General features: G+C 34.8%; 12 protein-coding genes across 12 annotated transcripts; 4 read left to right on the top strand and 8 right to left on the bottom strand.

Moving 5' to 3' along the window:
- Positions 1-36: 36 nt before the first annotated feature.
- WALSEDRAFT_60411 (MFS general substrate transporter) lies at positions 37-2,758 on the top strand. The gene is made up of 4 exons (XM_006958378.1): positions 37-1,129; positions 1,173-1,501; positions 1,548-1,731; positions 1,781-2,758. Exons 1-3 carry the CDS (start codon positions 134-136, stop codon positions 1,567-1,569), a joined length of 1,347 nt encoding a protein of 448 aa, XP_006958440.1. The 5' UTR covers positions 37-133; the 3' UTR covers positions 1,570-1,731; positions 1,781-2,758.
- WALSEDRAFT_32609 (actin-related protein ARPC2) lies at positions 1,652-2,781 on the bottom strand. The gene is made up of 3 exons (XM_006958377.1): positions 2,739-2,781; positions 1,993-2,692; positions 1,652-1,945 (listed from the first exon to the last, which is right to left on the bottom strand). Exons 1-3 carry the CDS (start codon positions 2,751-2,753, stop codon positions 1,716-1,718), a joined length of 945 nt encoding a protein of 314 aa, XP_006958439.1. The 5' UTR covers positions 2,754-2,781; the 3' UTR covers positions 1,652-1,715.
- A 49-nt stretch (positions 2,782-2,830) lies between these two features.
- On the bottom strand, positions 2,831-4,439 carry WALSEDRAFT_64361 (hypothetical protein; the record flags this gene model as incomplete). Its single annotated transcript, XM_006958376.1, has 5 exons — positions 2,831-3,469; positions 3,521-3,624; positions 3,672-3,708; positions 3,753-4,293; positions 4,342-4,439. The coding sequence occupies 5 exons, from the start codon at positions 4,437-4,439 to the stop codon at positions 2,831-2,833; spliced, it is 1,419 nt and encodes a 472-aa protein (XP_006958438.1).
- Positions 4,440-4,486: 47 nt separating this feature from the next.
- Positions 4,487-6,863, bottom strand: WALSEDRAFT_68986 (L domain-like protein; the record flags this gene model as incomplete). The annotated part of the gene is made up of 3 exons (XM_006958375.1): positions 4,487-4,766; positions 4,811-5,591; positions 5,642-6,863. 3 exons carry the CDS (start codon positions 6,861-6,863, stop codon positions 4,487-4,489), a joined length of 2,283 nt encoding a protein of 760 aa, XP_006958437.1.
- A 188-nt stretch (positions 6,864-7,051) lies between these two features.
- WALSEDRAFT_46014 (RIO1-domain-containing protein) lies at positions 7,052-8,716 on the bottom strand. Its single transcript, XM_006958374.1, has 3 exons — positions 8,356-8,716; positions 7,868-8,307; positions 7,052-7,821 (listed from the first exon to the last, which is right to left on the bottom strand). The coding sequence occupies exons 1-3, from the start codon at positions 8,707-8,709 to the stop codon at positions 7,062-7,064; spliced, it is 1,554 nt and encodes a 517-aa protein (XP_006958436.1). The 5' UTR covers positions 8,710-8,716; the 3' UTR covers positions 7,052-7,061.
- A 352-nt stretch (positions 8,717-9,068) lies between these two features.
- On the bottom strand, positions 9,069-9,363 carry WALSEDRAFT_6022 (acyl-CoA binding protein; the record flags this gene model as incomplete). Its single annotated transcript, XM_006958348.1, has 2 exons — positions 9,069-9,199; positions 9,249-9,363. Coding segments are annotated over 2 exons (246 nt in total), but the record flags the coding sequence as incomplete, so codon positions are not given.
- A 60-nt stretch (positions 9,364-9,423) lies between these two features.
- WALSEDRAFT_57493 (RNI-like protein) lies at positions 9,424-11,250 on the bottom strand (the record flags this gene model as incomplete). The annotated part of the gene is made up of 4 exons (XM_006958373.1): positions 11,166-11,250; positions 10,816-11,117; positions 9,514-10,767; positions 9,424-9,468 (listed from the first exon to the last, which is right to left on the bottom strand). The coding sequence occupies exons 1-4, from the start codon at positions 11,230-11,232 to the stop codon at positions 9,424-9,426; spliced, it is 1,668 nt and encodes a 555-aa protein (XP_006958435.1). The 5' UTR covers positions 11,233-11,250.
- WALSEDRAFT_32606 (GTP-binding protein ypt1) lies at positions 11,249-12,316 on the top strand. Its single transcript, XM_006958372.1, has 9 exons — positions 11,249-11,265; positions 11,317-11,326; positions 11,380-11,426; positions 11,478-11,508; positions 11,558-11,646; positions 11,693-11,789; positions 11,837-11,967; positions 12,014-12,117; positions 12,170-12,316. Exons 1-9 carry the CDS (start codon positions 11,260-11,262, stop codon positions 12,270-12,272), a joined length of 618 nt encoding a protein of 205 aa, XP_006958434.1. The 5' UTR covers positions 11,249-11,259; the 3' UTR covers positions 12,273-12,316.
- A 300-nt stretch (positions 12,317-12,616) lies between these two features.
- WALSEDRAFT_46009 (DWNN-domain-containing protein) lies at positions 12,617-15,512 on the bottom strand (the record flags this gene model as incomplete). The annotated part of the gene is made up of 8 exons (XM_006958371.1): positions 14,804-15,512; positions 14,399-14,753; positions 13,979-14,354; positions 13,732-13,925; positions 13,004-13,683; positions 12,907-12,957; positions 12,766-12,856; positions 12,617-12,717 (listed from the first exon to the last, which is right to left on the bottom strand). Coding segments are annotated over exons 2-8 (1,671 nt in total), but the record flags the coding sequence as incomplete, so codon positions are not given.
- Positions 14,049-16,793, top strand: WALSEDRAFT_60407 (hypothetical protein). Its single transcript, XM_006958370.1, has 2 exons — positions 14,049-14,753; positions 14,804-16,793. The coding sequence occupies exons 1-2, from the start codon at positions 14,624-14,626 to the stop codon at positions 15,322-15,324; spliced, it is 651 nt and encodes a 216-aa protein (XP_006958432.1). The 5' UTR covers positions 14,049-14,623; the 3' UTR covers positions 15,325-16,793.
- WALSEDRAFT_7086 (ribosomal protein L1) lies at positions 15,462-16,043 on the bottom strand (the record flags this gene model as incomplete). Its single annotated transcript, XM_006958349.1, has 1 exon — positions 15,462-16,043. A coding segment is annotated over one exon (582 nt), but the record flags the coding sequence as incomplete, so codon positions are not given.
- WALSEDRAFT_18922 (WD40 repeat-like protein) lies at positions 16,678-18,682 on the top strand (the record flags this gene model as incomplete). The annotated part of the gene is made up of 3 exons (XM_006958359.1): positions 16,678-17,461; positions 17,786-18,087; positions 18,152-18,682. 3 exons carry the CDS (start codon positions 16,678-16,680, stop codon positions 18,680-18,682), a joined length of 1,617 nt encoding a protein of 538 aa, XP_006958421.1.
- Between the last annotated feature and the right edge of the window lie 2,405 nt (positions 18,683-21,087).

Raw genomic sequence — 21,087 nt, 5'->3', positions numbered from 1 at the left:
CATATCCTCCTTGGTGAAAGACGATCAAGAAGGAATGTCTGATGATGTCGCCTTTCAAGTTAAAAATGAGCTCCCAACGACGGTTGACAAATCAATAGAGCGTAGGTTACTGTGGAAGATTGACCTCACACTTATGCCGCTCTTATTCGTCAGCTACGGACTTCAATTCTTCGATAAAGCAGCATTCGGTAATGCTGCTGTATTCGGTTTGCTAGAGGACATGGATTTAACGAGCGAGAGGTATAGTAATGCTACTAGTGTTTTCTATTGGGGATACATAACTTCCTTGCTTTTTCATCCATTCGCATTACAAAAGCTGCCGATCGGAAAATATCTTTCAGTTTCGATACTAGTCTGGGGTGCACTCACGGTAGTCACAATTGCAGTACACTCCTACCCGGGTATAATGGTACAAAGACTGATTCTTGGTATAGTGGAGGCAGTCGTTTCACCTGGTTTTGTAATCTTGAGTAGTATGTGGTATAAGAAGTCCGAACAACCGATTCGGCTGGCAATTTGGTATTCGAGTACAGGTATTTTCACTATATTCTCAGGTGCTTTGAATTATGGTATCGGATCAGCTGCATCAAAGCCTTCTTCAACTATAGAACCTTGGAAAGCAATTTACATTTTTGCAGGTTCTTGGACAATGTTACATGCACTCATCATGCTTTTCCTTTTACCAGATAATCCACTTAAAGCGCGTTTATTAACACACGAAGAACGTTTAGTTGCAGTTGCTAGAATAAGAGATAATATGACTGGTATTGAATCAAAGAGATGGAAATGGTCCCATGTTTGGGAGTGCTTCCGCGATCCACAAGTTTATGCTTATTTCCTTCTCTCAACAGCAATTTATATGGTAAACGGCCCTGTTACAGCTTTTGGTGCCCAAATTATTAAGTCTTTTGGGTATTCTTCTCTCAAAACGATCCTAATGACGATGCCTGGAGGCGCTACAACGGCTCTTTCGATTTGGATCACAGCTTGGATAGCTATGAAATGTAGAAACACTCGATTGGTCTTATTGATCATAAGCTGTTTGCCAGTAATTGTTGGTGCGGCTATAATTTGGCGAGCATCTTGGAACAGTAGAGGTGTACCTTTGTTTGGCTACTATTTGCTTCCTGTGGGTATTAATTATCGCCTAAGCAATTAATTGACTTGATAAGATATTTGGTGCTCCTTACGTTATGATGCTTGCTACCAACACTTCGAACGTCGCTGGAGCAACTAAAAAGAAGGTGACGGCGTCCATTATATTTATTGGATACAATGTAGGCAATATCGCCTCACCTTACCTGGTGGACACTACTACTGCAAGCAGCCATTATCCGAAAGCCTGGATAGGCGTTATCGTAGCCATGTGTATCGCTATACTAGTTGCAGCATTGCTGTTAGTGTACTTCATCCTTGAAAATAGAAGAAGAGATCAAGCTGATATTTCGGAGAAAAGCATCAATGAACTAGCATTCAGAGATATGACGGATATACAGAATAGGTGTGTTAGATTACATGATAATTGATATATACTCATGTACTTCTAGAAACTTTCGATACCTTTATTAATTGGATTAAAGAATTTCTTACTCAATTTGCTATAGATTTCTTGTTGCCTAAGCTCTATAATGTAATATTAATCTAGATAATAAAATTCATGAAATTCATGATAGGTAAAGTTATACTACAAGCGAAGAACGAATTTATCGATCAATCTAACGTGATCTAAAAGTACGTCCAGTTATTGTTTTACGTTCAGATTCATTCTTATCCAATTTAGCTCTATTAAGGATCTTTAAGAAGTCTGCAACTCTCGTACGCATTCTAGAGTGCATATATGCTTTTGAGCATTTAATGTGATAGTGAAGATAGTTTCTGAACAATTGGATACGTGAAATAGTTGATGCAGCAATATGCTCATTTGCAAAATGACGTGGGAAAAGGACTAAGAAAACATTAGCTAAACAAGTGCGACTACTGGTAAATACTGACCAAATGTGACATAACCAACGTCATCAGATTTAATAAGGTTTGGTAAGTGACGAATTTCGAGTGGTGGTTCTCTCGTTGAGTAAAGAACTTGAGGAGCGGTCTGTATTGAAGGTAACTTTCTGGCATCAACGAACTCTTGTAAGAAGACTCTACCAAATATCTTATCAGTTTCCTCCTGGAATACAGTGGAAAAAATAACGGTTACTCTATCAATACCTGCTTGAATGTAAATAGCTTCTTGATTTCTGTAATGGAGTTCCAAAAGTGGACCTTGAGGAATTGGAGAACCATCGGTTGGGATATCGGTACCTTCGAGTTGCTTTTGTGTTTGAAATGCTTGTAAGAAAGGTGCGCTCATTGCATTTCTCTTGAGTAAAGACAAATTATTGATATATTGATTGCGCTGCTCCAAATCTTGTGGGATTGTGTTCAAATCGACTGATATTGATACATCGTAACCCGGCTCAACACCCTTCTGCACATCTGAGCCGTAATGTTGCTGCAAAACCTGGAATGCACCGTATGCTTCCAACTCTGACCAGCAAGCGACGGACATCGACAAGATGATCTCATTTTTAGATTTGCTGTTTGGTGTCCACATGTGGTATCGTACACCATCAAAATCCACAAATGTCTGGTCTAAAGATGTCGGTTTTTGTAGTTTCTCATTGACGACTTTCTTTATGATAACGTTCTCTGGCTATATAACATTAACTGATGTATTAAACTATCAAACAAGCGCTTACTTCAAGTAAAATCATTTTGGTATCGATAGCTCCTCGACGTCGTGACGAAAGACGCAGTGACGACTTATACGTGGAAGATCTCTAACAAAAAATCATAATTTCCAGTTTACAAAATAATCGTTAAGTTCATTCTCAATCGTGAAATCTTTAAATTCATTCTTCCAGTACCTCACTAGACCGCCTGAGCTCACATCCTTAACGACAGAGGCGAACTTAGCTTGAGCGCATAAGATAAAATCTTCTATCAAACTAGGCGGCAATTCTTCCTTTTGTGCTATCTCTATTGTCGTAACTCCGCCCCGACAGTCCTCAATATAACTTTCTAATCGCTTATTGAATTCTTCGAGTGAATGTGATGGATTATGCAGAACTATTATACCACTCTGTAGCTTCAGACTTCTGATATTTGTTGTTCTTTCTATATATGGTAGAATATCAATCAAAACCTTTGGATTGAGTAAGGCAACACCTCTTCCTCTATTCCAAGCACACCAGACTTCATCTAAATTGATCACATTTCGTTTGTTACCACTAAGCAGTCCACTATCTCCGTGTAGAATCGCTTTCAGCTCAAATGCTAAAGATTCTTCATCCGAGGTCGCCGTAGGTGCAATTCCTAGATTTATATCATTAAAAGACGAGTTTAGAAAGTATTGTGCTTCTTTTTCTACATCTGTCATTTGCTCTTTATTCTTGGGTAGCCTTGAAGCTAATTGGTCGGCGCATTTTACCTAGTGAACGCTGTAAGAGGTGGTAAATTTAATTGATGTATCGCCACAAACCATCTCATCCGCCTTCAAAAATAGCGTTTGCAAGTCTTTAAATGCATCAACAATGTTCGATTGAGATGACTGCACTTTGGTATCTACAGATGCTAGAATTCCGCCTATGACCCGTTATAAAATTGCCTTCTAGCCGTAAAAAGATACATACCAATCCCTGCAGATTGATCGCGTTGTAATACTTTGTCCTAGAGAAGTTAGATGATATAGTCACAACCTTGAAGATACTCACATTCGGATCTTCTATAGACCAAGCTTTATATTCTAAAACCAATTTCAGAGTTGAATAAAACTGACCTTCACCACCACCTCTGAAACTAACTCTAATAAATTCTGGCGTGATCGTTGGTGTCGTTGACTGAAGAGGCTTTAGAGTTGTTTCACATAACTCACATCTAGTCATCAATGGATGGTTCTTGAATGTGCATTTCGGACAACTATTGTCGAACTGGCTCTTATTTCGTGCATTTTGACGGTTGCTATTATTGGTATCTTTGACAACACCACATAGATTACACGATATGCTATCAATCGGGTTCAAAAATGAACATATTGAACAGATCCAATCATTTTTATTATCTTTATTGACCATGTTTTTTAAATAGATAGTAACTTTAGGCGAACTCTTGAGAAATCCAGTGTAAAATTCAGTTTTTGAAATATTCTCTAAGTTAATTGTGAACGATTTAGATTGGTTATTATTATCTACGTATATTAACCTGTAATTAGTAGCATAAATTGATCCAAATTGCCTCTGACTGTCCTTATTATCACTAAAAATTGGTAAGATATTGTACACCTTTTGTTACAGACAGCCTCACTTTAGATAAATACCAACATTGTTATTTGTAAATAGTACATTCTCTTTTTTGTTTAAATTTATTTTTACTTGCTCATTCGTTATGTTCAATTTAATCATTATGGTCTCAAACAAAGAAGGTGAAACAAATAAATTATACATTTTTTTTACATTTTTAAATTTTTAAACAGTTCACTGAGCTTCGAGGCTTTCAATTGATCACGATTTGTGAGATATAATCCATCTAGAAGTTTCAGACTTTCACTATTTGTCATTATTAAACCTCTATATGCAACACGCTTAATGAAATTCTCATCCGTTATCTCTTCATCAGTAAATATTTTGTCCTTTGTTAACCATTCTTGATAGTTTGAATCATTTTGCAAGGATAATCTATAGTTATACTCGAGTTCAGACGAATATAAGCCTTCGGTTAGTGGGTTCAACCTATAACATGTTAGTAAACTTCCTCCAATACCATAAATACGCACCGCAAATCTAAAATCTCTAACTCTTCTAGTGATTTTAACATTTCATAGTCAAATTTGTCAATTGAACAACAAACTAAACTTAATCTCCTCAATCTCCGGAGATTCTTCAAAGGTTTCAGGTTGTCAATAAAATTTAGATTCAAATTCAAGACTCTCAAGTTTGGACAAACCCTTGAGAAGTTATCTGGTATTGATTTTAATCCGCATTTTGCAATTTCCAAATACTCTAAATGATAACAATATTCCGCTGTAAAGGTTTTTGGTAATTTATTTCCAGATAAATATAACCGTTTTATATCTCTGATGTCTTTCATAGATAATTCAAAGTATTGACCTTTCTGTTCCCTTGATGACAGGTTTTCTAACTTTTTTAAGGCACTTACATTTAGCAAGGACCTCAACTTGTTGTTGTCTATAAATAACGTTCTAACGTTTAAAATTTTTGATATATCTAGCTCCTTCAACTTGTTATTTGATAATCTCAGTACCTTCAGCTTATCAAATTCTGTAACAAATTGTATATCTTTCAAAGAATTGTTGTCTAATGAAAGAAATGAGATGTTATTCAAGTGAGCAAGACTTTTTATCTCTATTAGATTATTATTGGACAGATCTAAAAACTCCAGTTTTGACCATTCATAGTTGTAAAAATCTAGCGCATAAAGGAGGTTATTCTTGACCGTCAGTTTCTGTAATCCCTTGATCTCATCTAATCCTTCTAAACTTTCAATTTTATTGAAATCTAGATTCAATTGTCTTAAGTGTTTGAATGATTTCAGCGCTTGAAGAATTTTGTTAATAAGTTTCAGACGCATTTTTACTTTTACCCACGTAGAACAGACTTGATGTTATTTTTTGATAGATTTAGATACTGTAAATTGTCCGCCTCAACACCCAACTTGATTAGATTGTTGATCTTCTTACTACTTAGGTTGGCTGATGTTGTAAAATTGATTGTAATCTCTTCATTTGATAATTCACTGAGAGTTTTATGAAATAGACTAGATGTATCAGCTTTCGATAAACTATTAGACCTGAAAAATTCAGATGCAGGTGACGTTGCTGCATTATCATTGAAAACATCTCGAAGGGCCTGTTTGTTTTTTATACTACTCTTTCTAAGGGATTTGGGTGACGGTTGTTTAAATGAAACGGATCTCGCCGGTGTATTTGTCGAGGAAGATTTCAAAGCTGATCGAGGATTCCTGAGTGATCGTATTGACGATCTTGGCTCTTCTCCTAGGCTTTCAATACCTTCAAATGGATCAGATTCAGAATCTGAATCTGAGAAACCATCCCTCGGCATCCACTTTTTAAGGTTTCTATCAAAGACGTAATTCCCATACTCTTCTTTGTAAGGATAATCATCAGGCTCGACGAACTTCATTGAAGTAGGGCCAGGAACTTTTTGTGCAGTATATTGAGATTGCCGCGATTGAATGGAAGATGTCGATTGATATGGCTCTGTTGAGTTCATGTCTTGAATCTGTTGGAAGATATCATTATGTGATTTTGATTTCTTTATGCTATCAATATTAAAATGATTGTTATTGCGTAGTTTCAAGCTATTTATGTCATCATTTACCGGTGTGGATGTTTTAAAAGGGGATGTATCGCTATCGTTAAACCTCAATAAATCCATAAACTGGTTAGCTTCCTTCAGAATATCCCTATCTGATTTGTGTAGAGGCTCAAACAAGGAGACATCCTTTGTGAATGAAGACGCGTTATTTGATAATTTCAATTTCTTCTTTGCTTGTTCAGTTTGTAAAGAATTTGAAGAGCTATTCGAAGCGATATCTAATTCATCGACTAACGCGTCTATATTAGTTTGTCCAAATAAGGACTTTGTAGGTGACTTCTGCACTTGTTGTGGTATATCTATCGTGGAATTGAACGTGAATTTAAAATTATTAAATATATTCTCTAGATCTAGCGGGTTGTTCGACTTGGCGTTCACCAACGAGTTTGATGACTTTATAGAGTTGCTATTCGGATTACTAGATTGTGAATCCCAGTTAACTGATAGATTATCATCCTCTATTTCATCCATATTTCTTCTACCGCCTTGATTGATCTGAGTTGAGAGGGGTAGGGATAGATAGCCAGGAAAGTAAATTTATCAGATAAGTCCATTTTAAAAAATGCAATTCAACTTTCTATTCCTTATAATATATTTACAAATTTCAACTATCACTTCTCTAGTCAGTGTTCTGATGTCATTGTATATTATAATATATGTGTTAACAAATCAACGCTTCCCTTTGGAAGCTTTAACCTTGCGCTTCTTTTCCGATTTAGGGATCTTATTTTTCCGCTTTTCACGCTTTGAATCCTTCATAGCTTGCTTTCTTTCTTTTTTGAGTTCCTTGTCTTCGTGTCTTTTACCTCTTGGTACCCTTTCTTTCCATTCGTTTTCCGTACCGCTTTCACTCTCACTTCCACTCTCGTTCTCGCTCTCACTGTCACTACTACCTGACGCATCATCGGACTCATATTGACTGTCTATTTGCTTTATCTCTTCTTTGGTCTCAACTTCTCCTTTAAGCTCGTTGGCTTCAGCAACACCGGTTACTGTACCATATATTAAATCATTACCTTCACCTCTTCTAATTTTCTCAGCATCACGTTCAGGATCAATGACTTGCTCTAATGTACGTGGAATATACGATTGAAGGAAAACAGCATCGTCTTGTTTAACCTTGTCATCGTCTTTGTTTAATTGTTCGTCCATTGCAGAGTTCTCCAACCATTTATGTAACTCTTCGTATAACACATCATCTTCTTCGACTTGACCTGGTGCAGGTCTTTCTCCCCATGTAGGGTTCTTCAAGAGACTCTCACGGGTAACATATTCGAAGCTTTCTCTTAAAGAGAGGGTCTGAACGCCTGCTTTTGAGAAAAAGCTCTCAATATTTCTAAGATCTGAACGCAGGAAATCAAATGCAGCTGGATGCTCTTGTTCAACTGACTGAGAAACATCTATAATGTAGAGTTGGGAATTGTGGTACCTGGCAAGTGATATTAGTTGTATAATCATACAACCAAACTACTTACAATATGTTATACTCGGACAGATCAGCATGTACCAGCCTACAAGCGCGATATATCTTCCTAACAGTGACCATCAGTTGAGCATATAACTTTGGGAACTTTGAGGAAGCGATTTGAGCATCTTTGAGCCTAGGTGAAGCCCATCCATCTTCTGTACCAAAGAATTCCATAACTAAAACATTATCTCTGACTTCAATTGGCTGAGGACACCGTATACCAATCTCCCAAAGACGTTTCAAATTTCTCAACTCCTTTTCTGCCCATAATTTTACCATTTTACGAGGATTACTCTTGGCATAACCCTTTCTAAATCTGAATTCACCGGTGACATAACGATCACGGTCTTTGAATACCAAAATGGATGTCTTATAGATTTTAATAGCCAATTGAACACCTTGACTAGTTGAATCTAAAGGTGGAGCTGAGCCGTGATATACGTTAGCCTATAGGTAATGTTAATCCATTAAGGATAGATGAATAGCGATAAATACCTCTTTTCCTGTACTTAAGCAACCATTTATCTCAGAGATAACGCCACGATTTATCATTTTCAACAAGATCAATCTTGTTCTCGGATCTAAAACTTGCTCCGTGGTTGCTCTATCACTTTTATCCTTCTCTTTACCCTTATCTTTGCTATATGGTGCTAAATTTATTTGCTGGGAGAACTTGGTAGTCAGAGAAGTAAGCTGATCTTGTGTGGTCTCCGGTGTATTCTGATTCATAGAAGAGATATGATGAACTTGATTCTTTAGCTTATTATATTGCTTAGTGAAATCACGTCCAGCGCCCTCCCAATCCTGATTATCTACCAAATCGAGATCATCAAATTCATCAGAAGACATGATTGTTACAGTACAAGGTAAAATTAAATTCACTTAAATTTCCTATATCTTAAGAAATAAATGATTAAAAAGGCAAGAATAATAATATATCTATTCCACCTCTTTCTCTTCGCTATTATCTTCAAAATACCGTCGATTGTCGACAGTTTGTCGACTACTAAGTCTAATTTAGTATGCAAAGCTTGAATATCTCTTGACATAGTTAATATATTCTCAATTAATATGTTATTCTGCTCCTTGGCTATTTCCTTCGCGGACGAACTCCTACTAGAGGAGATATCGTCATCATCATCTTCTGATAACCTTTGAAGCAATTCATTACCTATTTTATCATCTTTGTATCTATTCAAAATACCTTTCAACGTTTGACAATACATAAACTTGGCTTCTGATGTGCTCAGATCTTTTTGTTTCGCCCAGGCATCCCATTTCACTCTCTCTAAATTATTAAATACACTTGGTCTACTTCCTATTACATTCCCTTCGGTTGCTGTTTACTTCCGCTTTAGTCGTCATCAAACTAAATGTCAATCACTAACCCTGCTGAAACAAACTATACATTATTAGTTTCTCCTCATATTTTATCTCAATAGCACTACCCCTCGGTAGCTCTTGTATCAGGTTTACAGCTTTCTCAAAGTCTGAATCGATCATTGATAAGAGAGACGCGCATTTACCAAGATGATAAATATCAAAACTATCAAAATTTTATTATTACAACATCAATAAAGCTGGGCATCCTATTATCTGGACTCCTGACTGCAGTTGAATTAGGTGATATTCGGCCTCGTTTTTCTTACTTACCTTTTGTGGACAAAATCGCGTAAGAAGTAAGCAACCAAAACATTTTATTTGTTTCAAATGCTGACAATTCTCCATAAAGCTTTTTATAACTGAATCATCTGTTTGGCTGCACCAACTAATATCAATTTCTTTCAACTTAGGCATTTTTGTCGATATACTTATAAGTTGATTTCTAGTTACATTCTTTAGTTTGTTCATACCAAATACTTCAATATTTTTTCCAACATTGTCGACAATAGCTTCGATACCATCATCAACTATCGTATAATCTTTTGAGATGTCTAAAACATTCAAATTTTCTGCATTCCAGTCATTAAAGAGCGATTTAAAACCATCGTTTTCAAATGATTCACAATCACTCAGGTTTAGTTGCCTGATGTTTGGACAATGCAATTTAATGCCAACTGACAAAGTTTCATCGTCCAAATCTGGATTTTTGGATAAAGTGAGTAATTCAATACCACCTCCAATATATTTAAGCAAATTCACTATGGCTTCTGAAGTAACTTCTCCATTTATCTCTATGATTTCAAGTTGTTTGATTTTTTCTAACTTGCATAAATGATCGATACCTTGATTATACATCATAATTTGTGAAAGTGATAAAGACTCAAGGTTTGCACAAGTGTTTCCCAGTGCTTCAACACAACTCTCATCAAATTTTGAGCAATGCGATACTTTAAATGATGTCAACGATGATCCGAATTTCTTTATCATTGCAACCCAATCATTGGGCTTAACAAGATATGCGCCGTGTATATCCAAGCTCGTTAGATTCTTAAATTTTGAGGTCCATGCTTTGATAACATCACCAGACAACTGACCAGCGAAATGTATAGTCAGATTCTTCAAATGTGGGCATAATACTGCAATACTTTTTAAACATTCTGTGTCAAGATTGGCAGCATCATAAAGCGATAAGCTTTCTTGGTGGCTGCCTAAGAATAATTGAAGAGTTCTTGGGTTTAGACTGCGATTTTTGGAGATAATCTTCGCTATTGTTTCCAATGCGTTTATACCTATCTCGTTCAAGCTCTCTACGTGGTCAATATTATCAATAATAACTTTGATGGCGTAGTCTGAGAGTGATTTTGGTTTCTTTGGTAGCTCAATTGAAGGTACATTTCGTTTCTCTCTCTTTGGAGCTTTCTTACGCTTTGGCTGGTCCTGCTTGAATGGATCTATACCAAGGGCTGTTGTGCATTTCGGACAAAGAACACCAATTCCATCTGGACCTGGAGGTGTGTACTTTGTCTATATAAATGAGTAAAAATAAAAAGATGAATAACGGTATGGGCTCACTATAATAACCTTTGATTGGCATTCAATACAAGCAGTCTTGCTACCGATGCCACCAGAAGAAGTACTTTCTGCTCTGGATGGAGCGGTATAAGGGTCTTCTTCTTGATCTATTTGTGTCTGTACCTTAAGGCGTTTAGACGATGGTTCTATGTCATCATCTCTATCTAAATCCTCAGAATCTGATGATTGATCCTGTGGCAACGGCGTCTGTGAAGTTGAAGCATTTGCTGGGGTTGTCTGATTATTCGCTGGCTGATCTAGGCGCCTGTATGGATATCCAGCTGGACCAGTAATACCCTGCTCTATAATGGAAATCTAAGCTATTGAGGAGAATAAGTGAATTGATTTACCTCTGAGAAAAGATGTCAACGCTGAAGTAGGACCTCTAACAGTATTGTTTGTATTATTTCTGACCATATTCACGGTTGAGTTGATACCGCCATCATGAACGTAAGTCTGAATTCTAGAAAGATATAATTAAATATTAATAAAATATATCAGCCTGATTATGGTGAGATCTTTTTATATATATTTCCAGCTAGTCGCTTACTGGCTACACGCTAGACTTTCTTTTCAAGCTATTGCTCATTGGTGATTCAGGCGTTGGAAAGGTATGTTTAAAGCTAAATATTTGGGGGGGTATTACTTACAATTTTACTCAGAGTTGCCTCCTATTGAGGTTTGCTGACGATAGTACGTCAATCAACCAGTGGTTTAGAGTACATGCTAATATAATATGTAGCTTACACATCCTCTTACATATCTACCATTGGTGTTGACTTCAAAATTAGAACAATCGAAATTGACGGAAAGACAGTCAAACTGCAAATCGTGAGCACTCAACGCAGTTTGACATACTTCTCTTACGTTTTTATAGTGGGATACAGCAGGTCAAGAGAGATTTAGGACGATCACTTCTAGCTACTATCGTGGTGCACATGGTATTATTGTCGTTTATGATGTTACCGACAATGGTGAGCCACGCTTATAGAATTTACACACGTTCTAACCATTATTCTAGAGTCTTTCGATCACGTATCACAATGGTTACAAGAAATCGACCGCTACGCGTGCGAAGGCGTAAATAAATTGCTCGTCGGTAACAAGAACGACCTTGAATCGAAGAAGTCGGTCGAATTTAACGTAGCAAAGGTGATTATCGTCCTTTTTATCAGCTTATTTACTCATATAGATGTAGGAATTTGCTGAACAGCTCAATATACCTTTCTTGGAAACCTCTGCTAAAGATTCAACTAACGTTGAGCAAGCCTTCTTAACAATGGCCAAACACATCAAAGATAGGTACGCTTACGCTCACTTTCTTATCTATTTTATCAAATACTAACATCTACAGGATGGGTACCAACTCAGTTGGATCAGGTGCAGGCACGAAATCTGGTGTAAAATTATCATCAGGTCAACAGCTGGATCAGCAGACTTCTGGCGGTTGCTGCTAAAGTTATACGCTTAAATACATTTCCATTTTCTTTAACTATGATATTTCTTTGTGCAAACTAGTAATGTTATATTATATTAACGTAGAGTGTCTGGATACAATTATAGTAAATATAACGACATCTTTATAAGTTATATTACTACACTCGTCCACCTAACATAGAGACATCTTGCTACCAATATTTAGAACATAAAACAGTAATATAGTATTACAATGATCATCTTAGCATATGTTAAAGATTATTTTAAATATTATTAGTAATAATAACAAACCTGTCATTATGAATACGTAAATTACATACAAATGTTATAACAATGATAAACATCAATATCAAATTATTCACCGTTTCGATGGCCTGCTGTTATTATAATCGTCATCAGCACTAGATCTTTTTTTATTCGTCAATGGTTCATCTATGTTGATTTGTTGGTTTTGATCCACTCTACCTATTATAATATAAGCTTAAATGTTCAAAACATTAAAGTTAAACTAACCCAATTCAGGAAGCAGTGGCATACCGAACACCTTAGGATCCATTCCATTCATCATCATCATTACTTGACCTTGATGCAGGTTTAAGATTTGCTATATAGAACGACATTAGAAGACGCCCGACACAGAAAAAAGACACTTACGTTTAGCTGTACTAATTGAGTCTGGAATCTAAATTTCAATTTATCATCAAGCTAAAAAAATCAGAAAACTTGGAAACTGGAATAAAGTAAGACTTACATCTTTATTATTTAAAGCTTCAACTATAGCCATTATAGCAAATTGACAATCACTTATGAGTTTATTGATTTTATTTATCTCATCTTCAAATAAACCTTTCTTATTAGTGTGTTCAACTTCATCCTTTGTATCGGTTTGGTTATTCTTTTTTGCTTCTTCATCTTTCTTTTGTCTATCTAAAGATAGTTGCTGACTGATATATTCTACCACTTTTTCTTTCAAAGGTGGATTTGGTGATAAGTTAACTAGACTACCAACATTTGAATGACAATTTGGACAGAAAAAGTCGTTTTCGATTAGGTATTGGTTTATATATTCTTCTGAGTATGATTTTTTGCAGCATGGTAATATAATTGGATTACTTATTAATTTACCAGATAGATCACATTTGAGATTTGCATCAGACGGTTCACTTTCCCTAATATCATTAACAGTTAATGCAACTGGTTTTATAGCTCTAGATTTTTCCCAAGTTGCTATATCAGGAGTTGCTATAACATGACTCCCATCAGGCGTAATCATTACACCTGCTGCATTTGAACCATTATTTGTTATTGATGCTGCTGTTGTTGCATCTACAGTTTTCAAAAATGACTTCGGTATACCTGTGGTTCTCTTAAACCTTGGTTTATTTTCATAATTCGGATCTCCGTTTGTTGGGCAATCTTGTATCCAATGGCCTGATAGAAAGATTAGATTTATTAATTTACTCAATTTAAAGTGCAGACCTTTTTCTCCACATCTATAACAAACGTATCCAGGTGGGGTAGGCATTGTACTTGTGAATGAGGACATTTGTGCTTGAGATTGAAGTTGTTGAGTAGGTACGGATGATGGGTTTGATGTTGTGTTGTCACCGTTTGATGTTGATGCTGGCGCAGGTCTACGTACAGGTGGCCTCACATTATATACAGGAGTTGCCCTGATAACTTGTTAATGAAAGTGCTATGGGAGCAACAATACGATAGGACTTACATAGACATGTGTTGTTGAGTTTCTTCCCATTGCTGTTCAGATGCAGCAAACATAGCAGAAATAGCATCTTGTTCTGAACCTTGATTATTATTTTCAGACTGTAAAGGTTGAGGAGTGAACAGATTTAATTCAAAAGCACTCACAGATTGCATCAACTGCTGTTGTGGTCTACTATCATCCTTACCGTCAAACCTTTTAGACATACTAGCTAAAGGAGGTTTCGGTATATTTGATAACGGATTTGATTCATTTGCAGATAGTAAAGGAGCATCAGCAATGTATTTAGCTGCCGTACCTCTATTAGCAATTTTAGGTGGAGACCTCTTAACTATAACGCTTGTTGAACGTGGAATCATTTCATTATCATCATGATATTCTTAAAAACGTTGAGATAGAATAAAGAGGTGGCTATCAACGAACCTTCTTGTCCGGGTGTATCCCTTAATAAAACCAGATCAAAATCGTTTCCTTTATTTATTGCCATACGATTAGATAGTAGAATTTCTCTCTTTAAATCGAAGACAGATAAAGAAGTACCATCAATGTTAACTCTCGATGAGTTCTTTGAAGATTTAAATTTATAATAAATTGAACCCATCTTGACGTTAGAAGATCAAGAAGGAACTCTTTTGAGAATTAACGACGATGAAGCAATTCAATGTTTTATTAATATTATTAATTTTAATAGAGTTCACTCAATGTTTACACTTTTATATGGAAAGTAATGACCGTAGATGCTTTTTAGAGGAAGTGCCAGCTGATACCTTAGTTAGTGGTCAGTATTCATAACCATTCTAGCAAGATCTTTACTAATAAAGAGAAAAGGTAAATATAAAGCAGAAGAGTATGATCAAGATAAGAGGGAATGGGTTACTGCTAATAGCCTTGGTGTTCTGATTCAAGTTGAAGAAACAGAGGAGAAACATCCTGTTGTCAATAGTAAAGGACCTTCAATTGGATCATTCACTTTTACTAGTCATTTAGCCGGTGATCATACTGTTTGTTTATCCACCAATAGTTCAAACGTTAGTTGGTATAAAGGCAAACCAACTTTAAGGATTCACTTAGATATAGCGATAGGTGCCGTTAAGCATGACGAATCAGCAGATTTAAATCATTTACAGACATTAACAAATAGGGTTAGAGATTTGAATGCAAAGTTAAACGATGTACGTAAAGAGCAAGAATTTCAAAGGGAAAGGGAGGTAGAATTCAGAGACATAAGCGATTCAACAAATAAAAGAACAATAACATGGTCAATTATACAAATGATTGTAGTAGCGGCTGCCTGTTATTGGCAGTCAAGTCATTTGAGAAACTTTTTCAATGAAAAGAAGTTAAGATAAGAAATGTATAATAAATAAATAAGTTAAACTTTCTTTTTACCAATAATTTGATCTTTAGATTTCTTGTTTGATGAAGATTTTGACTTCTTTTGAGCTGGTTGAGGTGACTCAGTTGATTGTTTAAGTGAATCATTAATGTAAATAGGTAAAGAATCTGATGATGATAATTTAATGTTAATAGATTTGATGTTTTCCAAAGAATCTATGTTTTCTATAAAGTAGTTGATGCAAGAGTTCAAATTTTCTAATTGTTGTTCATGAGACTGTTCGGTTGTGCTAAATTTAATAGACTGACAAACACCTTTTGATGGAGTGAAATGTAAACTATTTATTCTAGATTCTAAATGAGATTTTAAGTTTTTAGATTCCAAATCAACAGGAATTGGTTTATTTGAGTTGTTGAAAGCGTGTTTACCAATGAATCTAGGTAATAAGTGTAAAACTCTTTGGTCAACTAATAATTTATGTTGACTGAATAGATTCCTTTGAGATTCGAATGATTTAAATTCGCCTTTTAATTGCTTTAAATCAACGACTTCAGATATGAACTTGATTTTGTTACTATCGAGTAAATCAACTGAAGTCTTTTTAGGATCTTTAACGATAAGTAATAAGTCATCACTTCTTGGGTCGATTAAAGAGTTTTTTATTGGAATACTAACTGGTTTGTTATTAGAATGAGATTTCATCTTATTTAAAGTGACTATTAAATATAAGTTATCAACATTATCAATTAAATTTTTATCATTATTTATGAAATTATTTAAAGTTTTTATTGATTTTTGAATTAATTCTTGATTCATTTGGTAGTTGAAGTTTGAGAAGTTTGATCTTTATGCTTTTTTATAAATTCTATTAAGTTAAAATTTGTTTCTATCGAATTATCATTCTTAAATAAATCCATTAATTGATTGTCATTATCGTTAAGGTCATTGTTATTACTATAATTCTTCTTATCTGATAAATTATTATTCAGAATATTTGATAATCTGGATGATTGTATATCATTGTTTAACAATAAACTATTGTTTAATAATAATATTTCACTTTCTAACCTTGTGTCATTGATGTCTTTACTTAAATAACTAATCGAAGGTGACAACTTTATATGTTTATTATTGTAATTTATTATTAAATCATTATTATTAAAGTCTAATTCAAAGCCTTCAAGTATATTTAATAGAATTTCATCATAATAATGCTTATTTATATAATTTATAATATAATTAAACTTTATATTATTATGATTGATAATTAGCTTTTTATCATTTTTAGTTAAAATTAATTTATTGTTCTTGTTAATTATCTCCATTTCTCACTCTTAGACTCTTTCACTCTCTCTCTTCCAACCAAATGGACGACAGAGAACAAAATAATCAATTATCTACAACGCCAATTTCAATAAAATCTTTATCAAATAATAATTTATTATCAACGCCTCCAACACCGTCTTCAGCTAATAATTCATTCGATTACGTTGATCACTCAATTGATGACATTTTCAATCAATTTTATAAATTGAATCATAATGATAAATTATTAGCTTTAAATAAGATATTGCCTTCTTTAACTATTCCTCAAGTTATACACGCTAATAACTTATTAGCACCTCGTCTAAAAAGGGATTTCTTAAAGGAGTTACCTTTAGAGTTATCGTTACACATTTTATCTTACATAAATCATCCAAAAACTCTAGCCAGATGCTCACAAGTTTCAAAGTGGTGGAGAGACATCGTTGAGGACGAAAATAATTGGAAAGATATGTGCTTTAAGCATCGTTATAAGCCTTCCAATTCTTCTTTTCAACAAAGGGTTGCTTTCTATAGAGCTAATTCTATCGTTAGAAGGAATTCTTTAGATCTTAATAATGATCATTCGTTTTGGACTTCTCAACAATCAACTCAAGATTTCTCTTATAAAAAGCATTTCAAACATTCTTATCTAACCGAATCTAATTGGAGGAAAGGCGGTAGATTAATTAGCTCGCATGTTTCTCCAGAAGACGCAGTAGTTACTAGTTTAGTTATGGATGATAATTTCATCATAATCGGAATGTCAAACTCTAATATCCACATTTTCGATGCTTTAACTGGTAGATGGAAATGTGCTTTACAAGGTCACGTTCAAGGTGTTTGGTGTCTAGTTCTAGTTAGTAACATTCCTCATGAACCTAGTACTCCTTCACCTTCACCTCAATCTTCAACAGATAATACCCCTCAACAAAAAGAATATGGTTTAGGCTTCAATTTCGATTTTAACGATAGACCACCTTTATCAAATCATAACTCTTTTCCTTCTTCTTTTGCTCAACCAAACTTCTTCTCTAGTTCACATCAAAGATCAAAATCCTCTACGAATGATTACTCAAATCAATCTAAGCAACGTAAAAAATACTTCTCTAAAATTTTTAGAGGTAATAATTTCGCAAATGATGGTAAATCAATTTGTGGTGCAGTCAAAGGTTGGGGTCAAAATGGAACCATTGTCGTTAGTGGTAGTTGTGATAGGCATGTGCGAGTTTGGGATGCTGAATCAGGTTTATGTTTACATACTTTATCTGGTCATACTTCAACTATTAGATGCGTAAAAGTTGTACCAGGTAAACCAATAGCTGTCTCTGGTTCGAGAGATGCTACTTTAAGAGTTTGGAATATTGAAAACGGTAATTTGATACATGTCCTACAAGGTCATCAGCATTCAGTCAGATCAATTGACGTCTCGGGTGATAAAATCGTTTCTGGTTCTTATGACTGTACGAGTAAGGTAAGTTATACTCTATTATCATAACCTTTTAAAGAATAATAATGCTTATATTTTCCTCTTCTAGCTATGGGACTTAAATACTGGTGAATGTTTACACACATTTGAAGGACATGCTCATCAAATCTATTCAATTGCGTTCAATGGCGAGTTAATTGCCACAGGTTCAATGGATAACACTGTGAGAATCTGGTCAGCTTCTCAAAGAAAGTGTTTAGCAATGTTACAAGGACATACAGCTCTAATCGGTACATTACAATTGACTGACAATATTTTGGTAACGGGCGGATCAGACGGTAGAGTTATTGTTTTCAATCTTGATAACTATGAATGCTTGCATAGAATAGACGCGCATAGTAATTCAGTTACTTCACTTCAATTTGATGAAAGATTTATAGTTTCCGCCGGTAATGACGGTAGAATAAAATTATGGGACTTTGAAACAGGAAAGCGTATAAGAGATCTTTCTGAAAGGGGTGAATCAATTTGGAGATTAGCCTTTACCGAAGAAAAATGCGTCATCCTTTCAAGAAGGAATGAAAAAACTGTTATGGAGTTATTTACCTACCTTCCACTTGATGATGAGGTTGATAATTGAATTCAGCACTTTGTTCTACGATACCACTTGAATTAACAAAAACCCCTTTATCCAAGCATACAATTTTCTCTTATTTTTTATAGTTGCATTTTTCAAACATTCATATGAGTTTTATAGCATGAATTTTTCTAGATTATATAAATAGTTCGATTATTAGAATTCATTGCAAACCCCACAACTATTTAATACACTATCTATCGACCTGATCTAACACAGTTTGAATGTAATTAAGCGAACAAAAATTTGTCACTTTTATCGTAAGATTATTGTATTTTAAAGTATATTAAGCTAGTCCTTTTACAGTATCCCGAATATTTAATGTAGTTACAATCATGACAACTTCTCCATTTACTTGGTGTTTGAAAATGTTGAATATTTCTCAATCATCATACAGGTAGAGAAATTCAAAATCAGAGCCTATAATATCTTTTAAAGAGAGTTATTGTTGATTTTTACGCGCATATGAAGATGGATATACATTGTCAGACATCCCTTCAATGTCGAAAGAGCAAACTGAATGTTTCCAACTTCAGAAGGGTAGTGACAATAATGAATTCAGACTCTAAAAATATGGGTCAAAGTTTTGGTGATTTCCCCTCTGTAATCTGACAACTTTGACCTTTCCATGTCTTGCTTTCTCACGCCCAGTGTTCTCGTACATGGTAGTGTACACTATGTAGATCAAAAAGAGAGTAAGTACAACAGGTGTACACGTCAATATAAAGTAGAACTGAATTTCAGCTTTGAACATATATTTTGGATCTGTCTGCTAACCTTGCATTGTATTTTACCAGTGAACCAAATAATTTTGAGTCCCACCTGATCATACTTATTAAATGCACTTTAAGCAAAGTTATACCATAGAAGTTGAGCTGTGTACAGGTCTAAAATTAGCTTCGATACTAAAAGTATCAATATGCAATAAGAACTTAATATAGGGCAGAGATCGAAAAGGAAAACTTATACTAAGTTTCTGTGCGCATAAAAACAGATGGTCACCTAATCTGTAGCTATTTCAGTTGGTATGCCTTCATTACGATGAAGAGACCGTTGACTAAAGTTCAGTGCACCGTGAAAATGACAAGTTACATCATATTCGACATGAAACTTTACCTTTTGCATACTATTAAAGTTGTTCAAGCTCTTCATCTAAATAAAAGCCAGGTTGCTTCGATTTCAGTCAAATTCAAATGCATAAACCAGGGCAGAAAACAGCGAAACATGTTCAGGGGAGACGCTTTAACCAAAGTGTAGAGATTTAAAACACCTGCAGGTCAGTAGAAAGAACCTGGTTTATTTAAATTTAATGAAAGTAAAAGTGCGCCAGTAAAATATCATTTGTTATTTGATGTAGTAAAAATAGAAATGCATAAGCAGATACTAAGAGCTATTTTGGTTGAGTTGGTACTATATCATATAATTTGTGGACTCATCAGATGTGAGGTAATTTGATGCTTTCAAAAGTTGGTTCCGTAGTCTACGGTATTCGAAACAGAAACGTCTATTTTTACAATAAATTGCATGTTCCTTTGGCATTTAAGTTTGAATTGTGACTTCAACCAAGTTAAAATTTTGTTTGTGGCGTGTTGGAAATCAGATAGAGATGCTGAACGTTTATCGTGAATTAAACAAGCAGGGAATTAGCATATTAATCTGGAAGATGGCATTGATGAAAGGATCTAATAAAAATATAATCCGACCAACACAATAAACAATGGAAGTATATTTATAAGACTTACGTATTTCTCATCATAAAACTGTCAAGAGATTAAATACTGATGTCATCCATATATATTACAGTAGATGTTTATTGAAGTCTACAATATATTGCTATAAAGCATGAGCGCCTTTGGCTTTCGACTTCCCTTTTATTGTCGCAATACGATAAAATCAAAATCAAAACAGCTACAGAGTTTATTTCCCACGAAAACATTATAAATCATCCAAAAACGATCCAAGGTCTGCCTAAATGGATTCTATCTCTAGTGACTAGGTTCCAACTTTTAAGATCTGCTACTGACGTACTGCAGGCCATATCAGAATTTTCAAGGTACGAAGTGAATACTCACATCAGTAGAATCTCTTCTGGCAATCTCATAGCAAGTTTCCGAGCTGGTTTTCAGTCAATATTATCCGTTCTTCTGAGTGAAATTGCAAATACACAATTGTCAAGTTATAGAAGGATGATCAAATAGTCTCAAGTGATCGTCATCTTTTGGATAATATGGCTGAAATTATATGTACATACCTAAAAGCTATTTTAAATGCTTCTGAATAATCTTTTCAACACTACAAGTTTATTCAAGTACCGAAAGTGTTGTCACTCTTTCGCCACAGTCAATTTACAAGCGTTCGCGTCATTTCAATTCAGGATTGTTATAATAAATAAGGAATCTTTTATTTAA

The sequence above is a fragment of the Wallemia mellicola genome (genome assembly GCF_000263375.1).
Source record: "Wallemia mellicola CBS 633.66 unplaced genomic scaffold WALSEscaffold_10, whole genome shotgun sequence".
Taxonomy (NCBI): Eukaryota; Fungi; Basidiomycota; class Wallemiomycetes; order Wallemiales; family Wallemiaceae; genus Wallemia; species Wallemia mellicola.
The sequence above is the reverse complement of the archived record's forward strand: the minus strand, read 5'-3'. Positions and strand labels throughout refer to the sequence as shown.